Below are 27,495 nucleotides of genomic sequence, written 5' to 3'. Positions count from 1 at the left end.
CTCTGATTTCATGCACTCAAAACTGTTCTTATTTAAGCTTAAAATACTAACTTTGGACCTAATCTTCTTTCCTATAAATTTAAAGTAAAAATTAATTATATTATGATTACTGCTAATACAGGTGCCTTCCCTATAAAATAATTCATGCCTTACTGACAATGTTCCAGACAACACCATTACCAGCCCTGTGTGTGTTCTGTCCCACCAACAGGACAGACTCAGCAGAATGGCAATGCTGTGGTATACAGTGAGTGGGAGCTGCCCAAGAAAATTGACTGTTGATCCTGTGATATTCTAAGGCATTAAGCTGAAAGTGGGCAAGGAAACACCTTGCTGATTAGTATGGCACAGGATAAACCTTTCTGCTAATTTAAACCAGACACACAGAAAAGTTCACCTCGTCTTGTAATCTGTTAAAGTATGTATGACAGAGAACTACCCAAATTCTACTAACTAAAAAAATTAACAATTTATACTTTAACTCCAAAAAAGTTAAACAACAACAACCTACACTGTAAGCCTCCTTGGGCTTAACAATTTATCTACTTCCCACTCTACAACAATATACTGAACCATTGAAGCCCCTTATTAAATTTTTTTTAAAAAGTCAAGTTTCAAAACCAGCCAGCTGTATCGATCCTCCTCTGCAGATTTTCCCTGTGTTGTCTTCGGTCTTCTGCTGCAAAAATGTTTCATATGAAAAAGGAACCTTTCAGAGAGCATGTTTTTGAAAGCAATCAGTCGATGGCAGAAGATGTTCTTTCTCCGGCTAACTGTCCAAAATGCCTGCTTTTATACCTCAAAACATCAAATCATCTCATAAGTTTCATGTTGTCAGAACAGTAAATTTCAAATTTGTTTGGATTTTAGTATCTTGTGGCATAAGTTACACTGATTGGTTGAATTTGAATGGCTGTGAAAACAACACATTGCCCAAGCTACATCTCAAATGTTACATCTTCAAATTATTCAGTACACTCTGTGCCTGCATTTAGTCACATGACAGGTGCTTGCCAGCTTTTCAATTTTCACTCCCTCTTAAAGGTACAGTATGTGCCTTCAACTCCACAACATGATGACCATGTGCCACACCCATACCCTCTCCCCCAACTGATGAATCAGTACTTTCTATGCTGAGCAATATCTGGAAGAAGACCTTAGTGTGGCAAGGGCACAAAATGGCAAGAATAGCAATGAAGGGGAAAACAATATTGATACTGTTATATAGTGTTGACTGGTTGTGAAGTAAACTCTGATTGGTAAAGATGTTGCCACAAAAATGGCAACAGTTGACATCAGTCATCCTGGAATGAGTCTTATAGTGAATCAGGACCAGTGAAATTTTAAACAGAAATGAGAAATGGCAGGAAATACTCAGCAGGTCTGGCAGTACTTGCAGAGAGAATTCAGAGTTAACATTTTGGGTTAGAACATAGAACATAGAAGGATACAGCGCAGTACAGGCCCTTCGGCCCTCGATGTTGCGCCGACCGAATCCTACCTAACCTATACTAGCCCAATAACTTCCAAATGCCTATCCAATGCCCGCTTAAATGACCATAAAGAAGGAGAGTTCACCACTGATACGGGCAGGGCATTCCATGAACTCACAACCCGCTGTGTGAAGAATCTACCCCTAACATCTGTCCTATACCTACCACCCCTTAATTTAAAGCTATGTCCCCTAGTAACACCTGCCTCCATTAGCGGTAAAAGGTTCTTAGTATCTACCCTATCTAAACCCCTAATCATCTTATACACTTCTATCAGATCTCCCCTAAACCTTCTCTTCTCCAATGAGAACAGCCCCAAGTGCCTCAGCCTTTCCTCATAAGATGCCTCAGCCTTTCCTCATAAGAAAGGCTGAGGCATAAGGGTTGAGTGACCCTTCCTCAGAAATGATGACAGCTAGGAGAATGCCAGTTTATATGCAGACCGGGGGGGGGGGGGGGAAAGGAGAGGAGGAGTATGCAATAGGTGAGGATAGAACCCAAAAAGAGAGAAAAAGAGTTGGATAGATGAAGGAGTAGATAATGATGTGGCTAGGAGGGTGAATAGCTATTAATGGGGACTGTTAGTGGCTAACAATGGGTTATTTGTGCAATAGCAGTCTGTGTGATAAAAGGCCTGATGTGTGGGGGTTAGGGTAACGATATGCGAGAGCTCAAGCCCTAAAGTTATTAAACTCGATATTGAGTCCAGAAGGCTGCAGGGTCTCCAAGTGAACTTTGTGGAACACCTGCAGCAAGCCTGAGACAGAGGTGTTGGCCAGGGAATGGGGGGGTGTAAAAGTGCCAGGCAAGTGGAAGCTCAGGGTTTTCTTTGCAGACAGTAAGATTTTAGACTGACTCTCTCAAACTCAGACTATAATTGAGATCAACTTAGGTCTTAACAATTAAAATTAAAATCAAACCAAAATTTTATAAAACAATAGATGGCTTCCGGTAATGCTGCAATGGAAGCTGAGACACCAGCCATCACTTGCTGTGATATGGCTAAATTTACGATTGTAGTGCTGCTGCATGACCAAAAAAAATTGAAAAACTGGGCCCCACCCTTTTTGGAAAGTCTTGTGCAGAATTGGTGTTTGTCTCCTTATACACTGTGTCATTGATAAGTAGGTTTTCTGTCAGATTTACTCATATACTGAGCATTTTGTTATACATAGCATCAGTCAACAGCTGTAGCCTGGTCCATCAACGTGTTCATGCAATTTCTTCAGTAGAACCCATTTGTGACACCAGCACATGCGCTACTTCCCCCCCCCGCCATGATGCATATCATGGGATGTGTCTAATCATGTGCAGATTCCTGTCTTTAAGTAATGCTCTAACTAGTCTCCTGTCAGTACCTGATCTGGGGGTTGTGTGCATGACAGTTAATAACCTTTTTTTCATTGTTGCTGTCTTCTTGCTCCTCCACTACAGAGTGGCTGGTTTGCAGTTATACAATACAATACAGCACAGGAACAGGCCCTTTGGCCCACCAAGCCTAAACCAATTCCTAATTCTTAGTTAGAGTTGCTACTTATTGCCGATATGCAATTTCTATCCCTCTATTCACCAGCATTCATGTGTCTATCAGGATATGCCTTAAATAATGTTCATGTGGCTGTTTTCATCACCTCCAACGGCAGTGCATTCCAGGCACCCACAAACCTCTGTGTGAAAGATTTTCCCTGGACTTCTCCACTAAACCGTCCCCTCTCACCTTGCCCTCTTGTACTTGACCTTTCAACCCTGGGAAAAAGCCTCTCACTATCCACCAAATCTATGCCTCTCATAACTTTGTAGACCTCTATCAGGTTGCCCCTCAGCCTACATCTTTCCAGTGAAAACAATCCAAGTTTACTCAACCTGTCCTCATAGCTAAAACCCTTCAGACCAGGCAACATCCTGCTAAACCTTCTCTGTGCCCTTTCCAAAGCATCCACATCCTTCTGGTAGCGTGGCAATCAGAACTAATCGCAATATTCCAAATGTGGCCTCACTAAAGTTTTATATAGCTGTAACCTAACTTGTCAACTTTTATACTTGAAGCCTTGGCTAATAAAGGCAACCATGCCTCTTGACCACCTTATCCACCTGTGTTGTCATTTTCAGGGATCTGGGGTCCTGTACATTCAAATCCTTTTGTATGTCAATGCTCCTAAGAGTTCTGCCATTTATTGTATAATTTGCACCAGAATTTGACCTTCTAAAATGCATTTTCTCATATTTGTTCAGACTAAATTCCAACTGCCAATTCTCTGCCTAAATCTGCAATCTATCTATGCCGTATCCTTTGACAATGCTCCTCACTTCATGGGTTTTGAGAAGATTTGTAACTCAGGTTGAGGTTCTAGATGTAAGTTTGCTCGCTGAGCTGGAAGGTTCGTTTTCAAACATTTCGTCACCATACCAGGTAACATTATCAATGGGCCTCTGGTGAAGCACTAGTGTTAGTGACCGGCTTTCTATTTATGTGTTTAGGTTTCCTTGGGTTGGTGACATCATTTCCTGTGGTGATGTCATTCCCTGTTCTTTTCTCCCTTCTGAGATCCCATCTGGCCCTGGAGACATGTCCACCTTAATGCATTTCTGAATACACAACATGTCCTCCTTCATTATATTGACCTGCCTGAGAGTATTCATACACCTTTCCCTCACCTCAACTTCCCTCACGTCCCTCTCTTTGGCAAATACCAATGTAAAGTACTCATTAAGGACCTCACCCATTTCCTCTGACTGCACACGTAACCTTCTTTCTTTATACTTGAGTGAGCCTACTCTTTCCCTCACTATACTTCTGCTCCTAATATATGTACAAACTGACTTGGGATTCTCCTGAACCCTGCTGGCCAAGAATATTTTGTGGCCCTTTTTAGCACTCCCAACTCCCCATTTGAGTTCTTTCCTACTTCCTTCATATTCTTAGATGTTCGGTATGCTTCTTTTTTTTTGACCAAGCTGATACTTTCCCTTGTCATCCAAGGTTCCTGAATGCCACCATTCCTGTGCTTCATTTCCAAAGGAACATACCTGTTCTGCACTCTAATCAACTGGTCTTTAAAAGATTCCCACTTGACAAATGTGGATTTACCATCAATCAGCTGCTTCTAATCCACATACTTTAATTCTTGTCTAATTACGTTATAGATGAAAATGTGTTGCTGGTCAAAGCACAGCAGGCCAGGCAGCATCTCAGGAATAGGGAATTCGACGTTTCGAGCATAAGCCCTTTAAGTTATAGACGCGAGTGTGGTATTGAAAAAACATAGCAGGTCAGGCAGCATCAGAGCAGCAGGAGAATCAATGTCTCAGGTATAAGCCCTTCATCGGAATGAGGCTTGTGGGTCGGGGGGTGCTGAGAGATAAATGGGGGGGGTGGGAGGGGTTGGGGAGAAAGGTAGCTGAGAATGCGATAGGTACATGAAGATGAAGATGGGGGAGAAGATGATAGGTCAGAGAGGAGGGTGGGGCAAATGGATAGGAAAGATGATGGACAGGTCAAGAGGGCTGTGCCGAGTTGGAGGCTTGGGACTGGGATAATGTGGGGGAGGGGAAAATGAGGCAACTGGTGAAATCCATAATGAACCAGTGTGATTGCAGGATCCCAAGGTGGAAAATGAGGCTTTCTGCCTCTAGGCATTGGGTGGTAAGGGTTTGGTAATGGAAGAGGCCCAGGACCTGCATGTCCTTGGCAGAGTGGGGGGTAGGGTTTGAAGTGCTCAGCCATGGGGCGGTGGGGTTGGTTGGTGTGGGTGACCCAGAGATGTTCTCTGAAATGATCTGCAAGTTGGCATCCAGTCTCCCTGATGTAGAGGAGACCATATCAGGTGCAATGAATACAGTAGGTGACATTGATAGAGGTAAATTTCTGTCGAATGTAGAAGGATCCTTCGGGGCCTTGAACAGAGGTGAAGGGGAAGGTGTGGAAACATCTGCTCCACATCCGCTCTATCCAGGCCACTCAGAATTCTGTAATTTTCAATCAGTTCTCCTCTCATCCTTCTAAACTATCGAGTGCAGATCCAGAGTCCTCAACCGCTACTCATGATAAGTTCCTTCATCCCCAGGATTATTCCTGGACATCTGGTCTGGATCCCCTCCAACACCAGCACAACCTTCCTTAGATATGGATCCAAAACTGCTCACAATATTCCAAATGCAGTCTGACCAGAACCTTATACAATCTCAGCAATACAACTCTGCTCTAATATTCTACCCCTCTTGAAATAATGCTCACACTGAATTTGCCTTCCTGACACCTGAATTGCATGTTAACTGTAACAGGATCCTGAAGGTGAGACTCCTATGTTCCTTTGTGCTTCAGATTTCAAAAGTTTTTCCTCACTTATAAAATTGCCTGTGCCTCTATTCTTCTTTAAACACTTTCACACATTACATTCCATCTGGCACTTCATCCAGATAATTAATGTACAATGTGCTTTCAGCATAACCATTTCATTTTCACCTACTATGGTTCCCATTATCACCTTTTCTGTCTCTTTAGCTTACCATTATGCATCCCTTTGTCCATTTTTCTCTCATACTGGGCTCTGTCTCTACCTACTGCTTACTCCTTTGAACTTCCCCATCCCAACCCTCTGTCTTCAGCATATTACTAGCTAGTTCTGAAGAAAGGTTAACTCTGCTTTCTTCACAGATGCTCCACACCTTCTGAGTTTTTCCAACAATTTTTGTTTAAGTTTGAGTTAAATTTGGTTGAATTCAGGCACCAGGAATTAAAGTGGTTCAACAAACTCAAAGATAATGGTTGGATGGGACAGTGCAAATAGTAATGAGCAGCAAATGAGGATGAAAAACATAGAAACAGAAATGAGAAGTATGCGTAGTCCTTTTGGACCATTAAACCTGACTTTCCATTCAATAGCATTATGGCTGGCTCTCTATCGCAGAGCAATGTTTCTGTTTCATCCCCATATACCCTGATGTCTCTAAAATCTAAAAAAAATTATCAAATATAATGACATAATTATCATTTTAAACACTTTTAAAAGCAAAGCTTATTATAATGTGCATTTTCAGAGAATATACAGAACTGGCTTGAAGGTAGAAGAGAGAGGGTGGTGGTAGAGGGTTGTTTTTCAGACTGGAGGCTTGTGACCAATGGAGTGCCACAAGGAGTGGTGCTGGGTCCGCTACTTTTCACTTCTTATATAAATGATTTGGATATGAACATAGGAGGTATAGTTATTAAGTTTGCAGATGGCACCAAAATTGGAGGAATAGTGGACAGCGAAGAACGTTACCTCAGATTACAATAGGATCTTGATCAGATGGGCCAATGGGCTGCGAAGTGGCAGATGGAATTTAATTTAGATAAATGAGAGGTGCTCCATTTTGCGAAAGCAGATCTTAATAGCAAGGTCTGAAGGAGTGTTGCTGAACAAAGAGACCTTGGAGTGCAGGTTCATAGCTCTTGAAAGTGAAGTCGCAGGTAGATAGAATATTGTGTGCAATACTGGTCTCCTTCTTATTAGAAGGATGCTGAAAGGGTCCAGAAAATATTTATAAAGACATTGCCAGGATTGGAGGATTTGAGCGATTGGGAGAGGCAAAATAGGTTGGGACTGTTTTGCCTGAACTATCAACGGCTGAGAGCTGACCTCATAGAGGTTTATAAAATCAAGAGGGGCATGGATAGGATAAATAGACAAAGTCTTTTTCCTTGGGTGGGGGGAAAGTCCAGAACTAGAGGGCATAGGTTTAGGGTGAGAGGGAAAAGATATAAAAGTGGTGCATGTACAGAATGAGCTGCCAGAGGAAGTGGTGGAGGCTGGTACAATTGCGACAACTAAAAGGAATCTGGATGGGTATACGAATAGGAAGGGTTTAGAGGGATATGGGCCAAGTGCTGGTAAATGGGCCTAGAATAGGTTGGGATATCTGGTCAGCATGGATGAGTGGGACCAAAGGGTCTGTTTCCGTGCTATATATCTCTATGACTCTATGATAAGCTGCATGATGAAAATGCCAAGAATACAAAGTTTTCAGAAAGATAACTTTATGGATCTAGTTTATGGCTTCAAACTGTACTGGATTAGGACTAAGAATTCTGGATTAGTGGTGCTGGAAGAGCACAGCAGCTCAGCCAGCATCCGAGGAGCAGTAAAATCAATGTTTTGAGCAAGAGCCCTTCATCAGGAATAAATCTGGTTTCCAGCATCTGCAGTCATTGTTTTTACCTGGGACTAAGAATTGTTTAGTGAGAAACTGCCACAGATACAGAATAGACAAACAGGAGGAGGGAAGAACACAGTAAGCCAGACAGCATTAGGAGGTGGAGAAGTCAATGTTTCAGGTATAACCCTTCTTCAGGAATGGCATTGGGGGTAAGGAGAGCTGCAGATAAAGAAAGGGGGTGGAAGGATAATGGGTGGAGAGAGGGGTGGAGTGGTGAGGTAGTGATAGGTAAATAAAGTGGTGGGCATGACCAGATTGGTCGATGGAAAGAGTGAATCTGGTTGGTAGCTAGAAGGAAGGATCAGTTGGTAGGATGGCAGGGAGGAGGCTGGGCTGGAAAGGAGGTCTGGGGAATGGGTGGGAAGGTTAGCTGCCCGGATGGAAGATAAAGTATTGTTCCTCCAATTTGCGGCCTGATTCAGCCTGGAAGACTCAACATTGAGTTTGACAAAGGGTCAGTTAGACTCGAAACATCAGCTCTTTTCCCTCCTTACAGATGCTGCCAGGCCTGCTGAGATTTTCCAGCATTTTCTGTTTTGGTTTCAGATTCCAGCATCCGCAGTAATTTGCTTTTATCCAGTGTTTAACCCACTGCCACCTCTCTTTCAGGAATGCCTACCCTGAAGAAGTACTGCTCTTCTCTCCGACAGGATTTTCGTTTGTCTCTCTCCCCCGTCCACCTTCACTGCTTTCCTTTTCACTCTCAGTGTTAGACAAGGTATTTACTAAGACTCGCTTCCACAGTGACTGTCTTTGCCTCCGACTTATTCCACATGGATTTCAACTCAAATTCCACCCTGCATGCAGCCTCTAGGATTACCGGTACTTGCACAATATACAACATTTTTCTAACTGCTGTTCTCACCACATCCTAAAAGCCACACTCAGGGCCTTGCGCTGCCACATGAAAGCACTCGACACCTCTCTCCAGCAGCACCGACTTACTCTCTCTCAAAGCTGTCCTGGTCCACAGTTTCATTTCATCCTTCGTATTATTCAATGTCTTAACTCCAAACTTTTCCTGTTCCTTGCAGATGTTAAGGAATGCAAGCTTCAACTTCTCATCCACACCCCTGCCCACCCTGCACCTTCCAACAGTCCCAATCCCTCGAACCCCATCTCTTTCAGACCCAGCCCTTGTTGTGTGTTCACCATACCCTCTGACCTTCCCCTCTCTGAGGCTGAGCGTGCTGATATAAGCAAAGGACTCAGCTTTGTACCCTTACGTCCCCACCTCAATGAATTCCGGGCTCAACATGATGCTGAGCTCTTCTTCCATCATCTTCGCCTTCGTGCTCACTTCTTTGGACAAGAATCTTCCCCCCACTCCAAAGATCCTTTCACATCCCTCCAATATTCCACCTCTAATTGGACACACCCGCCAGGACAATTTCCTGCCCTTGATCCTTTCATTGACAATTGTTGACGGTACATCAGCTGCCTGAATTTCTCTGCCCCTCTTACCCATTCCAACCCCTCTCCATCCGAACTTTCTGCCCTTCGCTTCCTTAGGTCCAACCCCAACCTTGTCATCAAACCTACTGACAAAGAGGATGCTGTTGTTGTCGGGCATATTGACCTCTACCTCGCAGAGGCTGAGCGCCAACTCTCAGATTCCTTCTCCTACCTCCCCTTGGAGCATGACTACACCACTGAGCATCAAGCCATTGTCCCAACACCATGACTGATCTCATTTCCTCCGGATGCCTCCCCTCTACAGCTTCCAACCTCAGTCTCCCAACCCTGGACAGCCCAGTTCTACCTACTCCCCAAAATCCACAAGAAGGACTGTCCCAGCAGGCCCATTGTGTCAGCATGTTCCTGCCCCACTGAACTTATTTCCTCCTCCCTTGATTCCATCCACACTCCTCTGGTTCATTCCCTCCCCACCTACAACCGGGATTCCTCTGATGCCTTGTGACACATTGACAGCTTTCAATTCACAGGCCCTAACCACCTTCTATTCACCATGGATGTGCAATCTCTTTACACCTCCATCCCATACCAAAACGGCTTGAAAGGTCTTCGCTTTTTTCTCAAAAAGAGGCCCAAACAATCTCCATCCATCACCACTCTCCTCCGCCTGGCTGCACTTGTTCTCTCTCTCAACAACTTCTCCTTCAACTCATCCCATTTTCTCCAAATCAAAGGTGTAGCAATAGGTACCCACATGGGGTATGTGGAACATATCTTGTTCCAGGCCTACCCGAGTCCCCTCCCACAACTGCTTTATCGGTGAATCGATGACTATTTCGGTGCAGCTTCATGCTCTCGTCCTGACCTGGAAAATTTCATAAACTTCGCTTCCAGTTTCCAGGCCTCCATCATCTTCACCTGGTCCATCTCTGACACTTGCCTTCCTTTCCTTGACCTTTCTGTCTCCATTTCCGGCAATAGTCTATCCACTAATATCCATTACAAGCCCACTGACTCCCACAGCTATCTGGACTACAGTTCTTCTCACCCTACGTCCTGTAAGGACTCTATCCCTTTCTCTCAGCTCCATCACCTCCACTGCATTTGTTCCGATGAGGCCCCTTTCCAAAGTGGTGCTCTTAATATGTGCTCCTTCTTTTCCAACAAGCTTTGACAAAGGGTCAGTTAGACTCGGAACGTCAGCTGCTGCCAGACCTGCTGAGATTTTCCAGCATTTTCTCTATTGGTTTCAGATTCCAGCATCCGCAGTAATTTGCTTTTATTCGACATTGAGTTATCCAATTTCAAACACTCTTCCCACCCATCCTCCGACCTCCTTTCCAGTCCTGCCTCCTCCCTTCCATCCCTCCGACTGACCCCTCCTTCCAATTAACAACCAGATTGACTCCTCCCATCAACCAGGAGAAAGTGAGGACTGCAGATGCTGGAGATCCTGAAGAAGGGCTCATGCTCGAAACATCAATTCTCCTGCTCTTTGGATGCTGCCTGACCTGCTGCGCTTTTCCAGTTAACACATTTTCAGCTCCTCCCATCAACCAACCTGGTCATGCCCACCACTGGGATTTACCTATCACTTCCTCACCACTCCACCCCTCTCCCCACCCATTATCCTTCCACCCACTCTCTTTATCGCAGCTCCCCTTCCTCCCACCTCCAGTCCTGAAGAAGGGCTATACTCGAAAAGTCCACTTCTCCACCTCCTGTAGCGCCTGGCTTGCTGTGTTCTTCCAGCCTTTTGCTTGTCTTCTTTGGATTCCAACATCTGCAGCTTTTCTTGTCTCTAACAGATACAACAGAAACTAACCCCCCTTCTCTTTTTCTAAAATCTTCAGGATTTGAAAATTAAATATCCATCAGAATACTTCATTGTTGCAAGATGAGAGTTTTTGAAGGGACGACAATGAATTAACACCACTGTCTACAGGGAACATACAAATTATATAAATTAGGAGCTGGAATAGATAATTTCACCCCTCGAGATTGCTCTGCTGTAAGTGAAAGGCTGATCTGATTGTGGTCTTAACTTCACATTCCCGCCTACACTTCAGCGATCAATCAGCCATGACTGTTCAGCTAGAAACAATAACTATTATGTAAATTGATCCTTCAGCTGTAAATAAGATTCTTGATAATCTGTGAAACGTCAATATTAGGCAATATCATTTAAATACAAACTCTATTATATAAGATCAAGATTGGAGTGGAGAGAGAAGTTTGTTCACCTGTCCTGATTTGGCCATGACAAGTGTAATGGATTACTTTGCTCAATAGATTAATTTATTAAAATAGGAGTTGTTTTACCTTGATATTAATGATAAAGTCAGGTTTTAGATCTATACTCTTTATGAGTTGTATTTGTTCTGGAATCTTCAAGTAGTTCTCGGAAAGGCAAGGAAGATCACATAAAACATAACCTAAAAAGAGAAGTATTGTTTATTAGCACTTAATGACATAAGAGATAGGAACAGGAGTAGGCAATAGACATGCTCAATTTCAGTTACTATTTAATTCAAGATAGCTGATGATCTTTAATACAAACATTCCTGTTGCTCCCTATAATCCTCGAAAGCTAAAGTCTATTTACCCTAATCCTGAATGTACTGAATGACAGTGAAAACTGTCCTGGTCCACCCACATTGACGCGATGGTCAAGAAAGCACAACAACATCTCGATTTTTGCAGGAGGCTAAGGAAACTCGGCATCTGCACAAAAAATCTTAGCAATTTTTATAGATGCACAATAGAAAGCACCCTGTCTGGATGCATCACAGCATGGAATGGCAACTCCTCTTCCCAAGTCCGCAAGAAACTACAGAGAGTTGTGAACATAGCCAATTCCGTCCCCTTTAGTCCAAGAACTCCCCACCTACGTTCGGGACACCACCCACGCCCTCCACCTCCTCCAGGATTTTCGCTTCCCCGGTCCCCAACGCCTTATTTTCACTATGGACATCCATCCCCCATCACGAAGGACTCAAAGCCCTCCGCTTCTTCCTTTCCCGCCGCACCAACCAGTACCCTTCCACTGACACCCTCCTTCGACTGACTGAACTGGTCCTCACCCTGAATAACTTCTCTTTTCAATCCTCCCACTTCCTCCAAACTAAAGGAGTTGCCATGGGCACCCGCATGGGCCCCAGCTATGCCTGTCTCTTCGTAGGATATGTGGAACAGTCCATCTTCCGCAACTACACTGGCACCACCCCCCACCTTTTCCTCCGCTACATCGATGACTATATCGGCGCTGCCTCGTGCTCCCACGAGGAGGTTGAACAGTTCATCAACTTTACTAACACCTTCCATCCCGACCTGAAATTCATCTGGACTGTCTCAGACTCCTCCCTCCCCTTCCTAGACCTTTCCATTTCTATCTTGGGCGACCGACTCAACACAGACATCTATTATAAACCGACTGACTCCCACAGCTACCTGGACTACACCTCCTCCCACCCTGCCCCCTGTAAAAACGCCATCCCATATTCCCAATTCCTTCATCTCCGCCGCATCTGCTCCCAGGAGGACCAATTCCAACACCGCACAGCCCAGATGGCCTCCTTCTTCAAGGACCGCAGATTCCCCCCAGACGTGATCGACGATGCCCTCCACCGCATCTCCTCCACTTCCCGCCCCTCTGCCCTTGAGCCCCGCTCCTCCAACCGCCACCAAGACAGAACCCCACTGGTTCTCACCTACCACCCCACCAACCTCCGCATACAATGTATCATCCGCCGTCATTTCCGCCACCTCCAAATGGACCCCACCACCAAGGATATATTTCCCTCCCCTCCCCTATCAGCGTTCCGCAAGGACCACTCCCTTCGTGACTCCCTCGTCAGATCCACACCCCCCACCAACCCAACCTCCACCCCCGGCACCTTCCCCTGCAACCGCAGGAAATGTAAAACTTGCGCCCACACCTCCACACTCACTTCCCTCCAAGGCCCCAAGGGATCCTTCCATATCCGCCACAAGTTCACCTGTACCTCCACACACATCATCTATTGCATCCGCTGCACCCGATGTGGCCTCCTCTATATTGGTGAAACAGGCCGCTTACTTGCGGAACGCTTCAGAGAACACCTCCGGGCCGCCCGAACCAACCAACCCAATCACCCCGTGGCTCAACACTTTAACTCTCCCTCCCACTCCACCGAGGACATGCAGGTCCTTGGACTCCTCCACCGGCAGAACACAACTACACGACGGCTGGAGGAGGAGCGCCTCATCTTCCGCCTGGGAACCCTCCAACCACAAGGTATGAATTCAGATTTCTCCAGCTTCCTAATTTCCCCTCCCCCCACCTTGTCTCAGTCGGTTCCCTCAACTCAGCACCGCCCTCCTAACCTGCAATCCTCTTCCTGACCTCTCCGCCCCCACCCCACTCCGGCCTATCACCCTCACCTTGACCTCCTTCCACCTATCCCACCTCCATCGCCCCTCCCCCTAGTCCCTCCTCCCTACCTTTTATCTTAGCCTGCTTGGCTCTCTCTCTCTTATTCCTGATGAAGGGCTTATGCTCGAAACGTCGAATTCTCTATTCCTGAGATGCTGCCTGGCCTGCTGTGCTTTGACCAGCAACACATTTGCAGCTTCACACAAATCACCCTTGCATCCATTGACACCATCTATACTTCCTACTGCCTTGGGAAAATAATCAACATAATCAAAGACCCTCTCTTCCACCCTCTTCTGTTGAATACACATATAAGCAAATTCAAGAACAGCTTCTTCCCCATTAATTTCAGACTTTTGAATAGATCTCTGGAATGTTAATGTTGATCTCTCTCTCTCCGCAACTTCTCTGACACTATAACATTACTTTGCTGAAAAATGTGTTGCTGGAAAAGCGCAGCAGGTCAGGCAGCATCCATGGAGCAGGAGAATTGATGTTTCAGGCACAAGCCCTTCTTCAGGAACATTACTTTGCATTGTTCTGCTATTCTGCTGCATGTTATATGGTATGATCTGCCTATATAGCACACAAAACAATACCTTTCACTGTGTCATATGACAACAATAAATCAAAGTCAAACCCTTGGGTAGAGCACATTTAACAAAGCAATGTCCAAATGTTGAATTGCAAGGGTTTTTTTATTGTAACGCTATGGTTTAGCACAAACATTAATTTTCATCTTGCCCCTCTGGACCCATTCCCTATCAAGAAGCAAACTCTCCATAGGAAAAGAAGCCAGCACTTCTTTTTATTTTAGAAATTCATCACCCATTAAACAATCATCTAATTAACCAATTACTATAATCACTGCCTACCAGCAACAGTGACAACAAAAACATCAAGAAGGGAAGGTAACAAGAGAGGGGACTGAATGAAAATAATGTTGGAGTGGGAGATGGTGCACCCTAGCAGCCCCCTTCTCCCATCCCACAGTGTCCACCTATCTCTAAAAGCTCTGAGAATACCAATAAACACAACATTCTCTCTTCAAGGACACTTAGGCATAGACACAAGAATTCAGCTTCCTTTTCATAAATTAATCCACCACGAATTTATCAGTTCTCCTGAAGAATTCAGCTTTTTGTCTTATTTTAAAAATGCACATCAATTGATCACAACAGTCAATTGACAAATTAATACAAATTCCATACATTGGGGATAGTATGACAAAAACAAACAAAAAATCAAGGGAGGACCAAGGTTGGAGACTAAGCCAAAATCATGCTAGAAGGAGAGATGATGCATTTCAAGCCTTCGCCGTGCTCACTTCTTTCTAAAAACTTTAAGAATACTGGTCGACTCCACATATTCTCTTACTAAGGACACAAGAACACGGTTGCATGAACCAGCTCTTTTTTTTGTTATTTCTGAAATTCACTAAGTTAACCAGTAACCCAATCACCCAATTACAACCACTGACCACAAGAATGCACGTCTTTCTTTTCCAAAAGCACACCACCAAATCACTCAATTAACTAATTAACCAAATAACAAATTTCGCTCGTCCTCCGTCTTTTTGCAACTGATGACGTTCTCCACACAGCTGATAATTCCATCTAGCTTTGTGTCATCATAAACATTAGTCTCAGTCTCTGCAAATCTTTTCAATACAATGCGGATGAATAGTACCATGAATAATTTTTGAGTGTCTCCTTTTATTTGCCCAAGATTGTGTGCATTTTCTTTTCCTCACAATGATTCGGTCAGCTTAAATAACTCAACAGCAAGCTTTTATATATTTAACATGAAAGTTATTTTATTTCTCACACCATTTTCCAAAGATTGATAAAATCACCATTTCTCATTCACATTGTTCAATGATATAAACAAAAACCTACATGTCGAGATGAAAATAAAACATGAATAATCCAAATGAAATTTAACTTGCTGTCAATTTCGGTGCAGATATGATATTTCTTTTTCAGTTATTACTTTGGTTTAAGTGAAGATGTGCAGAAATTTCCCAGTAGCTATGACAGTTTCAATGGTTGACCAGTCCGAAGGTAAATTTCTCAGGTAAACTTGAAGATGCAACAGGTTAGAGGTGAAAGAATCCTTCTTTCTCTTTCAAGATACTGTGATTAGCAATTTGACAGCTTACTTCACAGTAGCAGTCAGATAGTTTTGCTTATTCTCTCTCATTAAGAGAATTCTGTTCGGAAATAATTGGAAATTTCCTGCTATAATTTTTAATTACTAGCAAAAATGGCCACCTTACCAATGTTATCTTGTAACAAGTGGTTAACTCCAGGAAAAGTAAGAGAGATAGGCAGTTAGTGCAGGCGTCTTCTGTGGCTATCCCTATTTCAAACAAGTATGCTGTTTTGGAAAATGTAGGAGATGATGGATTCTCAGGGGAACGTAGCACAAACAGCCAAGTTTCTGGTCTTGAGACTGGCTCTAACGCAATGAGGGGTACATCAGGTTCCAAGAGATCAATTGTGTTAGCGGACTCTCTAGTCCAAGGTACAGGCTGACATTTCTGTGGCCAGCAGCGAAAAATCAGAATGGTGTGCTGCCAGGATCAAGAATGTCTCAGTGAGTGTGCAGAATGTTCTCAAGGGGGAGAGGGACCAGCAAGAGGTCATTGTACACATTGGAACCAATGACATAGGAAGGGAAAAGGTTGAGATTCTGAAGGGAGATTACAGAGAGTTAGGCAGGAATTTAAAAAGGAGGTCCTCGAGAGTAGTAATATCTGCTAGTGAGGGCAAGAATAGGAGGATAGAGCAGATGAATGCATGGCTGAGGAACTGGTGTATGGGAAAAGGATTCACACTTTTGGATCATTGTAAGCTCTTCTGGGGTAGAAGTGACATGGACAAAAAGTTCGGACTGCACCTAAATTGGAAGGGGACTCATATACTGGCAGGGAGATTTGCTCAGGAGGATTTAAACCAGTAAGGTGAGGGGGACTAGGACCCAGGGAGATATTGAGGAAAGAGATCAATCTGAGACTGGTACAATTGAGAACAAAGGCGAGTCAAACAGTCAGGGCAGGCAGGGACAAATCAGAGAACAAGGTAGGACTGATGAATTAAACTGCATTTATTTCAATGCAAGAAGTCTAACAGGGAAGGCAGATGAATTCAGGACATGGTTGTGAACATGAGACTGGGATTTCATAGCAATTACAGAAGTATGGCTCAGGGATGGATGGGGCTGGATACAAATACTACGGGAAGAACAAAAATGGAAGCAAGAGAGGAGGGGGAGTGGCGTTTTTGATAAGGGATAGCTTTACAGCTGTACTGAGGGAGGGTATTCCCGGAAACATCCAAAGAAGTTATTTGGGGTGGAACGGAGAAATAAAAAAGGGATGATCCCCTTATTGGGATTGTATTATAGATTGAAAATGTGTTGCTGGTTAAAGCGCAGCAGGTCAGGCAGCATCCAAGGAACAGGAAATTCGACGTTTCAGGCATAAGCCCTTCACCAGGAATACTATTGTATTATAGATTCCCTAATAATTAAGGGAAAATGAGAAACAAATTTGTAAGAAGATCTCAGTTATGTGGAAGAATAATAGGGTGGTTATGGTAGGGGATTTTAACTTTCCAAACATAGACTGGAACTGCCAGAGTGTTAAAGGTTTAGATGGAGAGGAATTTGTTATGTGCGTACAAGACAATTTTCTGATTCAGTATGTGGATGTACCTACTAGAGAAGGTGCAAAGCTTGACCTACTCTTGGGAAATAAGGTAGGGCAGGTGACTGAGGTGTCAGTGGGGGAGCACCTTGGGGCCAGCGACCATAACTCTATAGATTTAAAATAGTGATGGAAAAGGATAGGCCAGATCTAAAAGTTGAAGTTCTAAATTGGAGAAAGATCAATTTTGATGATATTAGGCAAGAACTTTCAAAAGCTGATTGGGATCAGATGTTCACAGGTAAAGAGATAACTGGAAAATGGGAAGCCTTTAGAAATGAGATAACGAGAGTCCAGAGAAAGTATATTCCTGTCAGGGTGAAAGGAAAGGCTGGTACATATAGGGAATGCTGGATGACTAAAGAAATTAAGGGTTTGGTTAAGAAAAAGAAGGAAGCACAGGATAGATAGAGTGAATCCTTGGAAGAATATAAAGGCAGTAGGAGTATACTTAAGAGGGAAATCAGGAGGGCAAAAAGGGGACATGAAATAGCTTTGGCAAATAGAGTTAAGGAGAATCCAAAGGGTTTTTACAAATACATTAAGGACAAAAGGATAACTATGGAGAGAGTAGGGTCCCTCAAAGATCAGCAAGACGGCCTTTGTGTGGAGCCGCAGAAAATGGGGAGATACTAAACGAGTATTTGGCATCAGTATTTACTGTGGAAAAGGATATAGAAGATATAGAAAGTAGTGAAACAGATGGTGACACCTTGCAACATGTTCATGTTACAGAGGAGGAAGTGCTGGATGTTTTGAAATGCATAAAAGTGAATATTTTCCCAGGACCTGATCAGGTGTGCCCAGAACTCTGTGGGAAGCTAGAGAAGTGATTGCTGGGCCTCTTGCTGAGATATTTGTATCATTGATATTCACAAGAAGGTGCTGGAAGACTGGAGGTTGGCTGACATGGTGGCACACTTTCAGAAGGGTATAAAGGACACACCAGGGAACTATAGCTCATTGAGCCTGACGTTGGTGGTGGGCAAGTTGTTGGAGGGAATCCTGAGGGCCAGGACATACATATATTTGGAAAGGCAAGGACTGATTAAGGATAGTCAACATCGCTTTGTGCTTGGGAAATCATGTCTCACAAACTTGATTGAGTTTTTTGAAGAAGTAACAAAGAGGATTGATGAGGGCATTGTGGTAGATGTGATCTATATGGATTGCAGTAAGGCGTTCAACAAGGTTTCCTATGGGAGACTGATTAGCAAGATTAGCTCTCACTGAATAAAAGGAGAACTAGCCATTTGGATACAGCACTGGCTCAAAGGTAGAAGACAGAGGGTGGTGGTGGAGGGTTGTTTTTCAGACTGGAGGCCTGTGACCAGTGGAGTGCCATAAGGATCAGTGCTGGGTCCTCTACTTTTTGTTATTTACATAAATGATTTGGATACGAGCATAAGAGGTACAGTTAGTAAGTTTGCAGATGACACCAAAATTGGAGGTGTAGTGGACAGCGAAGAAGGTTACCTCAGATTACATCAGGATCTTGATCAGATGGGCCAATAGGCTGAGAAGTGGCAGATGGAGTTTAACTCAGATAAATGTGAGGTGCTGCATTTTGGAAAAGCAAATCTTAGCAGGACTTACACACTTAATGATAAGGTCCGAGGGAGTGTTGCTGAACAAAGTTACCTTGGAGTGCAGATTCATAGCTCCTTGAAAGTGGAGTCGCAGGTAGATAGGACAGTAAAGAAGGTGTTTAGTATGCTTCCCTTTATAGGTCAGAGTATGAGTACAGGAGTTGGGAGGTCATGTTCCGCCAAACAGGACATTGGTTAGGCTACTGTTGGAATATTGCTTGCAATTCTGGTCTCCTTCCTATCGGAAAGATATTGTTCAACTTGAAAGGGTTCAGAAAGATTTACAAGGATGTTGCCAGGGTTGGAGGATCTGAGCTACAGGGAGAGGCTGAACAGGCTGGGGCTGTTTTCCCTGGAGCATCAGAGGCTGAGGGGTGACCTTATAGAGGTTTACAAAGTTATGAGGGACATAGATAGGATAAATAGACAAAGTCTTTTCCCTGGGGTGGGGGAGTCCAGAAATGGAGGGCAAGAGTTAGGGTGAGAGGGAAAAGATATGAAAGGGACCTAAGGGACCCTCTTTCACGCAGAGGGTCGTATGAGTATGGAATGAGCTGCCAGAGGTAGTGGTGGAGGCTGGTACAACTGCAACATTTAAAAGGCATTTGGATGGGTATATGAATAGGAAGGGTTTGGAGGGATATGGGCTGGGTGCTGGCAGTTGGGACTAGATTGGGTTGGGATATCTGGTCGGCATGGACAGGTTGACCGAAGGGTCTGTTTCCATGCTGTACATCTCTATGACTCTATAACTTTCAAAAGCTGATTGGGGGCAGAAGTTTGCAGGTAAAGGGACGGCTTTAAAATGGGAAGCCTTCAGAAATCTAATCTAATCTAATCATTAAATGAGGTAACAAGAGTCCGTAGACAGTGTAGACAGGATAGATCGAGTGAATCCTCGGAAGAGTATAAAGGCAATAGGGAAATCAGGAGGGCAAATCAGGGACATGAGATAGCTTTGGCAAATAGAATTAAGGAGAATCCAAAGGGTTTTTACAAATATGTTAAGGACAAAAGGGTAACTAGGGAGAGAATAGGGCCCCTCAAAGATCAGCAAGGTGGCCTTTGTGTGGAGCCACAGAAAATGGGGGAGATACTAAATGTGTATTTTGCATCAGTATTTACAGTGAAAAAGGACATGGAAGATATAGAATATAGGGAAATAGATGGTGACATCTTGAAAAGTATTACAGAGAAGGAAGTGCTGGATGTCTTGAAATACATAAAAGTGGATAAGTCCCCAGGAACTGATCAGGTGTACCCTAGAACTCTGTGGGAAGCTAGAGAAGTGATTGCTGGGCCTCTTACTGAGATTTTTGCATCATCAATAGTCATAGGGTGAGGTGCCGGAAGACTGCAAGTTGGCTAATGTGGTGCCACTGATTAAGAAAAGTGGTAAGGACAAGCCAGGGAACTATAGACCAGTGAGACTGACGTCGATGGTGGGCAAGTTGTTGGAGGGAATCCTGAGGGACTGGATGTATATGTATTAGGAAAGGCAAGGATTGATTAGGGATAGTCACCATGGCTTTGTGCTTAGGAAATCATGCCTCACAAACTTGATTGAGGTTTTTGAAGAAGTAACAAAGAAGATTGATGAGGGCAGAGCGCAAATGTGATTTATATGGAATTCAGTAAGGCGTTCAACAAGATTCACCATGGGAGACTGGTTAGCAAGGTTCGATCTCATGGAATACAGGGAGAACTTGCCATTTGGATACAGAACTGACTCAAAGGTAGAAGACAGAGGGTAGTGGTAGAGGGTTGTTTTTTAGACTGGAGGCCTGTGACCAGTGGAGTGCCATAAGGAATGGTGCTGGATTCACTACTTTTCATCATTTGTATAAATGAATTGGATGTGTGCATAAGAGGTATAGTTAGTAAGTTTGCAGATGACACCAAAATTAGAGGTGTAATGGACAGCGAAGAAGGGTACCTCAGATTACAACGTGATCTTGATCAGATGGGCCAATGGGCTGAGAAGTTGCAGATGGAGTTTAAGTTACATAAATGTGAGGCGCCGCACTTTGGAAAATCAAACTTTAGCAAGACTGATACACTTAATGGTAAGGTCCTAGACGCTTGGTATGCTTTCCTTTATTGATCAGAGTATTGAGTACAGGAATTGGGAGGTCATGTTGCGGCTGTACAGGACATTAGTTAGGTCACTGTTGGAATATTGCTTGCAATTCTGGTCTCCTTCCTATCAGAAAGATGTTGTGAAACTTGAAAGGGTACAGAAAAGATTTACAAGGATGTTTCCAGGGTTGGAAAATTTGAGCTAATAGAGAGAGGTTGAATAGGCTAGGGCTGTTTTCCTGCAGAGTTGGAGGCTGAGAGGTGACCTTATCGAGGTTTATAAAATCATGAGGGACATGGATAGAAAAATAGACAAAGGTTTTTCACTGGGTTGGGGGAGTCCAGAACTAGAGGGCATAGGTTTAGGGTGATCGGGGAAAAACAAACCTAAGGGGCAACTTTTCACACAGAGTGTGGTACCTGTATGGAATGAGCTGCCAGAGGAAGTAGTGGAGATTTGTACAATTGCAACAGTTAAAAGGCATCTGGATGGGTATATGAATAAGAAGGGTTTGGAGGGTATGGGCTGGGTGCTGCCTGGTGGGATTGGTTTGGCATATCTGGTCGGCATAGACAAATTGGATTGAAAGGTCTGTTTCCATGCTGTACACCTCTATGACTCTAAATGTGGACCCGTGCTCCAAATAAAATCTTGTGGTAATTAAAACAACAGTCTGTTATGCATCTGTATTTGTAGTTTTGGCTAGCTGTAAACCTTTATTTCTCAAAAGGCAATCTGCATCTTAACACAAAATGAAGGTATCTAGGGAGTTTATTTATCCCCTGGCCAAAACCTCAGTCAGTCATATTCAAATCAAAAGTTAATTTTGTCCTCAGGAGATTAAAAAAAACTGTTTTGTAGTCCTTGGAACAATCTTGAACTCTAGTTTTCCTTTTAAAAAGATAGCATTTAAAATATAGCTGTAAAGACCTACAACAACACCATGGCATTACTTGTATGACAATAATTTTACAAAATCTAAATAACATGCTTTACAAGTTATTTCTGAAAGCAGAAAAACAAGTTATAATAACGTTTAAAAAAATCTGATTATGCAGCTTTGCTGTCAAGGTATCTTACCTGTTCATCAGTTTTTTGGGAGAAAAATTTCAACTTCCATTTCATACTTTGGAAAGTCAGAATGTTTAAAATCCTGAACGGATAACTTTGCAGATCTTGCAGTTACTTCTATTGCACACATCTATTCTCACAACTTACTGGGGTTGTGCTCTTGAAATCAAGACCATTATTTCTGGACTTGATGGTGAGGGGGCAAAGATTTGAAAGGGACCTAAGAGACAACTTTTTCACACAGAGAGTGGAACATTTATGGAACGAGCTGCCAGAGATGGTGGAGGTTGATATAGTTACAACATTTGAAAGGCATCTGGATAGGTACAATATATAGGAAGGGTACAGAAGGATATGAGCGAAATGCTGGTAAATATGACTAAATTAACTTAGCATGTCTGGTTGGCGTGGACAAGTTCACCTGAAGGGTCTATTTCTGTGCTGTATTCCTCTATGACTCGATGAATGCAAATACTTAATGTTATACTCACCTCTATGAGCAACCTCTGGAGAGCGGAGTTTGTCCAACATCAAGTTTATTATCAGTTCCTCATAAATGCTCTCACCCCTAAATAGGCACTCCTGAAACTAAAAGAATATTTGTGATAATATACCAATTTTGAATAAAGTTCTTCAGGCCTTGTATACTTGCACTGCAGGATGCTTAATTTGATTTCAATACGTTCAGTGTGAATATTTTCTGGGGTGCATTTTTGTAAGAAGGAATGCATGTTAAAATCCAGATACACAACATAATATTTATTGGAGTTACAGGCAAAATAAAACTTGATAAAATTTGTCAAAGGTGCAAATGTCAATGCAATTTTGCAGACAAATCTCTGGATTCAAATTTCAAATTAGAAATTTGGATTTCTTTCAAAATCGATCCCAAATCTTTTTTGGCCACTGCGATGAGGACAGTACTGGTACTACAAACGTCTGTACTCAATTTCTACAGAGGTCTGGAGCAAGAACAGTAGTATATTAACACACTGATGGAACTCTGTGGACAGAGGTCAGCAAAGACAAACTGACTCAAATCATATTCTACAATAATATTTATGAAATGAAATCACTCATGGGAAAATCTTGATAATTGTCAATACCTATTTGCATTATGAGTGTTTTGGTTAAATAATAAATATAAATTTTTCAGTTTTACCTTATTGTTTAAAACAATGTTGAGAGTCAATTTCATTTAGCCATTATATCACAGCTTCACATGAATAATGTATTTGGAACAATTTACCTTCTAAAAGTTACATTACTCTAAAAAAAAGTTCTCTATTTCTTTCCAGCAAATATTTCTTTACCTGTTTCCCAATTTCTGTGTTTGCATCAATGCTTTCTTGTACAAGTTGGTGAGCTAAAATCAGAAGATCAAATACATGTTACATTAAGTACTTTAAAAGAATAAGGATATCATTGCAATGCAATTTTTAATCTCATACTTACGTTCAACTAATATCGAGTTCCATGCCTGTGCTAAGTTTTTACCTAAAGTTTTTTTCCCAACAGACTGCAAATAAAAAATCATTCATTAGTTATAGAATTGGTTGATTTCTAAATATTAAATTCACACAAGTTATTAGATCATTAAAAACCTTGGATAAGTAACTTGAATAATATTGGAATACAGATGACTTGATTATACATATCTGCAATACTTTTTTGTAACACCCATTCCTAAAGCAAAAAGCATTACTAAAATTATTGCAGTGGAAATAGATTTTCAAGTGATGCTCAATATTACATTAATAAGATTATAATTGCTTACTGGTTTTCCCACAATTAAGAAACATGTTGGTTTTGACAGCAAAACTTTTCTCTCAACTTCATCTTCATCAAGGAGATCTGCAAAGACTAGCGGTTTCTTTATACGTTTTCTGGATGCCTCGTCATCAACCACCTATTGTTAGGAACAGTAGTTATTTTAGATCAGTTCATTTGGAGAAAAGATTAAATATTAAATAATCTCTGATCAGGTACTCTGATTAAATAAAGATTAAACTAAAAGATTAAATAATCTCTGATTATGAGAGGAGTTTGTTCTCATGCATGGCTTTAATTTTACTGTTCCTTCACCCATATCAAAAGGAAGAAGATAGTTCCTGATTTCTAGTTCCTCTAAAGAAGGAGTATATATTTTTCACATCCAATATCACAAGCTGGATTCTAATGATGTACCTATCGTTTAAAATTTTCAAACTATTAAAAATTTATCAGTTAACCATTTAGATATTAACAGGTGTGTTATCTAAAAATTAAATGCCGATACATTTAGATTTGTAGTTTAAATATTCTTATTGAAGATGGATGAACAGGGAGGTCCATTGCTTACTGAGGTACTAACATGTGATACCTTTACTGGAAATTCTGATGCGACCTCGGTAAGGCCGTTAGACACGCCTAGAGGCACTATCAGACTAAGCTATAGACCTAAATTAACCACGCGGAAACCAACCATTTGTGGCAAGGTCTACACGGCATCATGGGCTACAAAGTGAAGCAAAACAGAATAGCGAACAAAAATACATCTCTCTCTGACATGCTCAATGTATTTTATGCTCAGTTCAACCAGAAGGTCAATGCAATGGACACCTGCCCAGACAGCCTAGGATATACCTGTTCCCTCAGGTGTTCCCACCTGTTTCCACTGCAGACGTCAGATCGGCCTTTAATGAAAGTGGCTGGCCAAGATGGAGTCACCTCCTATGCACTCAGATTCAGTGAGAAACGGCTAGCGGGTGTACTCACTGATATCTTTAACTTATCACAACCTGAAGTTGCACCTTCTTCAAAGCCACGATCATCCTGGTACTAGAGAAAACTCATACAGTGTGCTTGAATGACTACCGTCCAGTGGCTCTGACTTCCATACTTATAAGGTGCTTCGAGAGGTTAGTTCTGGCTCATATCAGCTCTACTGAAAATGTGTTGCTGGAAAAGCACAGCAGGTCAGGTCAGGCAGCATCCAATGATCAGGAGATTCGACGTTTCGGGCATAAGCCCTTCTTCAGCTTCTCCTGTTCCTTGGATGCTGCCTGACCTGCTGCACTTTTCCAGCAACACATTTTCAGCTCTGATCTCCAGCATCTGCAGTCCTCATTTTCTCCTCATATCAACTCTAGCCTCCCAAGTCTGCCATGCTTCCTTGAAATTCGTCTACCATTGCAATAGGTCCCACAGCAGATGCCATCTCCCTGGCCCTACCCTCATCCCTGGAACATCTGGATGCCAAAGATACCTATGTCAGCTCCTATGTATTGACTACAGTTCCACCTTCAACGCTATACTTCCAATCAAACTAATGTCCAAACTCAGAGGTCATTACTCTATCCTCCACAACTGGCCCCCTGACTTCCTGATCCACAGACTGCGATCAGTGAGAATAAGCAACAACACCTCTTCTACAACAATCCCCAACACTGGCATCTTACTATACTCCCTGCACACTCATGACAGTGTGGCCAAATTTTGTCCTGACTTTATTTACACGTTCACTGATGGAGCCAGATCTCAAACAATCATGAGACAGAATACAGGAAAGAGATAGACAACTTGGTGGCATGATGTAAAAATAACAATCTCTCCCTCAATATCAGCAAAAGGGCTGATTATTGATTTCAGGAAGTAAGGTGGAGGATATGCTTCATCTCCATTAATAGTGCTAAGGCGGAGTTGGTTGAGCACATCATGTTCCTAGGAGTGATGATTGCCAATAATCTGTCCTGCTCCACTCATGTTGATGCAATGATCAAAAATGCTTAACAACGAATGCCTCTACTTCCTCCAGAGGGTAAGGAAATTTGGCATGTTCATTAAGATTTTTATAAATGCACTAAAGAAAACATCCTATCCAGATGCATTTATGGTTTGGTATGGCAATGCTCTTCCCAGGACCATAAGAAACTACAGAGAGTTATGAACACAGCCCAGTCCATCATGCAAGCCAACTTTCCACCCATTGACTCTATCTATACTTTTTGCTGCCTTGGAAAGGCAACTAACATAATCAAAGACCTCTCCCACCCTAGTTATAATCTCTTTCAAACACTTCCGTCAGGCAGAAGATACAAAAGCTTAAACATACGTACCAACAGATTAAAGAACAGCTTCTCCCCCACTGTTATTAGAGTCCTGAATGGACCTCTCAAATTTTAAATTCAGTGTTGATCTTGCTGTTTGTGCACCTTCTCTGCAGCCATAACATTGTATTCTTTGCTCTGTTCTATTGGCCAATGCACTTTGTATGGCATCATCTATCTGTACTGCATGTAAAACCAAATGTTTCACTGTACCTAGGTACATGTGACAATAATAAAGCAAACCAAAGATTAAAAAGTGCAATGGGTAAATCTACAGGAACAACTACAACTACATAAGCATATGGAATATACCATCTGGAAGTGTGGTGGAGGCAGGTTCAATTGAGCCATTCAAGAGGGCATTAGATGTTTACTTAAACAAAAATAATATGCAAGGGTATGGGGGAAAAGGAGGAGATTGTCACTAAGCAATGATGATCATTTGAAGAGCTGGTGCAAGCTTGATGGGTCGGATGACCTCTGTCTCTACCTTATCACTTCTATGATTCTATGATTGCTAATACCTGTCCAAAAAAAGTCACAGTGTTAGTGGTAATTTATGAATGGCAGGACCAATATTTATCAACTAGCTGTTTGGTATTTTACATCCCTACATGATACAGTATCATTGTCTGAATCTGTACTCATGGAATTTATGAACTGAGTAACTCATGCAATTTTTTTCAGCTTTCATGAGAACATGTGAGTCTAGGTGGATGGGATCGCCATCCCTTCTATGCCCAGCTTTCACTAACATCTTTGTTGGTTTCCACAAGAAGCACTTCATTGATGGAATGTCCTTGAACCTCCTACACTTTGCATATTTCTGAGAGATAGATGATACATTTGCGATAACTGTACCGACAGGTGCACTGAAAAATTTATTGCTTTCATGGATTCTATCATTTTGTAATCTAACCTAACCTAATTTGAATTGGAGTAGTCAATCGAGTTCCCTTTCCTCAATGTGCAAGTTATAAAATCTTCAGTTGTTCACAATATAAGTTTGGCCATATCAGCAACCTCATAAATAGGGCCCATACCTTTGCTCACAGTGCAAGTTTGATCCTTCTGTAGAGCACATCTCAGCTACTGTGCAGGAAGTGGCTACCCTGATTCGTTCGTTGCCTGCTGTATACCTCAAATAACCTTGGGAAGATAGCTTGTCTCAAATACTGAAGCAACTGATGAAGCTAGCAACTTCATGCTTAGTCACTGGGGACACCCACCCAAAATGACTGGATGTGCACAGAGTTCATTTGTTAAACACTGGAATGATGACAGAAAAGCTGCACACATCTTTTGCGATACATAGTCTCCCGGTGTGTTGGTCACAAATAACGGGCCATCGTTTACCAGTAGGGAACATGAGTATTAAGTTGAATAATATTTGTCACATAAGGATAGCTCGATACCATCCATCATCCAATGGTCTAGCAG

At 42.5% G+C, this 27,495-nt stretch overlaps 1 protein-coding gene across 1 annotated transcript in view; it reads right to left on the bottom strand.

The window, feature by feature from the left end:
* Positions 1-27,495, bottom strand: part of ak9 (adenylate kinase 9) — a 269,696-nt gene that overhangs the window by 239,907 nt on the left and 2,294 nt on the right. The window contains exons 2-6 of the mRNA XM_060854563.1: positions 23,745-23,876; positions 23,423-23,486; positions 23,281-23,333; positions 22,459-22,555; positions 11,427-11,539 (exon numbers count right to left, since the gene is read on the bottom strand). Of these exons, the coding sequence (XP_060710546.1) occupies positions 11,427-11,539; positions 22,459-22,555; positions 23,281-23,333; positions 23,423-23,486; positions 23,745-23,876 (459 nt within the window). The remainder of the gene's footprint in view (positions 1-11,426; positions 11,540-22,458; positions 22,556-23,280; positions 23,334-23,422; positions 23,487-23,744; positions 23,877-27,495) is intronic.

This window comes from Hemiscyllium ocellatum, chromosome 3 (assembly GCF_020745735.1).
Source record: "Hemiscyllium ocellatum isolate sHemOce1 chromosome 3, sHemOce1.pat.X.cur, whole genome shotgun sequence".
Classification (NCBI taxonomy): domain Eukaryota; kingdom Metazoa; phylum Chordata; class Chondrichthyes; order Orectolobiformes; family Hemiscylliidae; genus Hemiscyllium; species Hemiscyllium ocellatum.
This window is presented reverse-complemented; position numbering and strand designations above follow the sequence as displayed.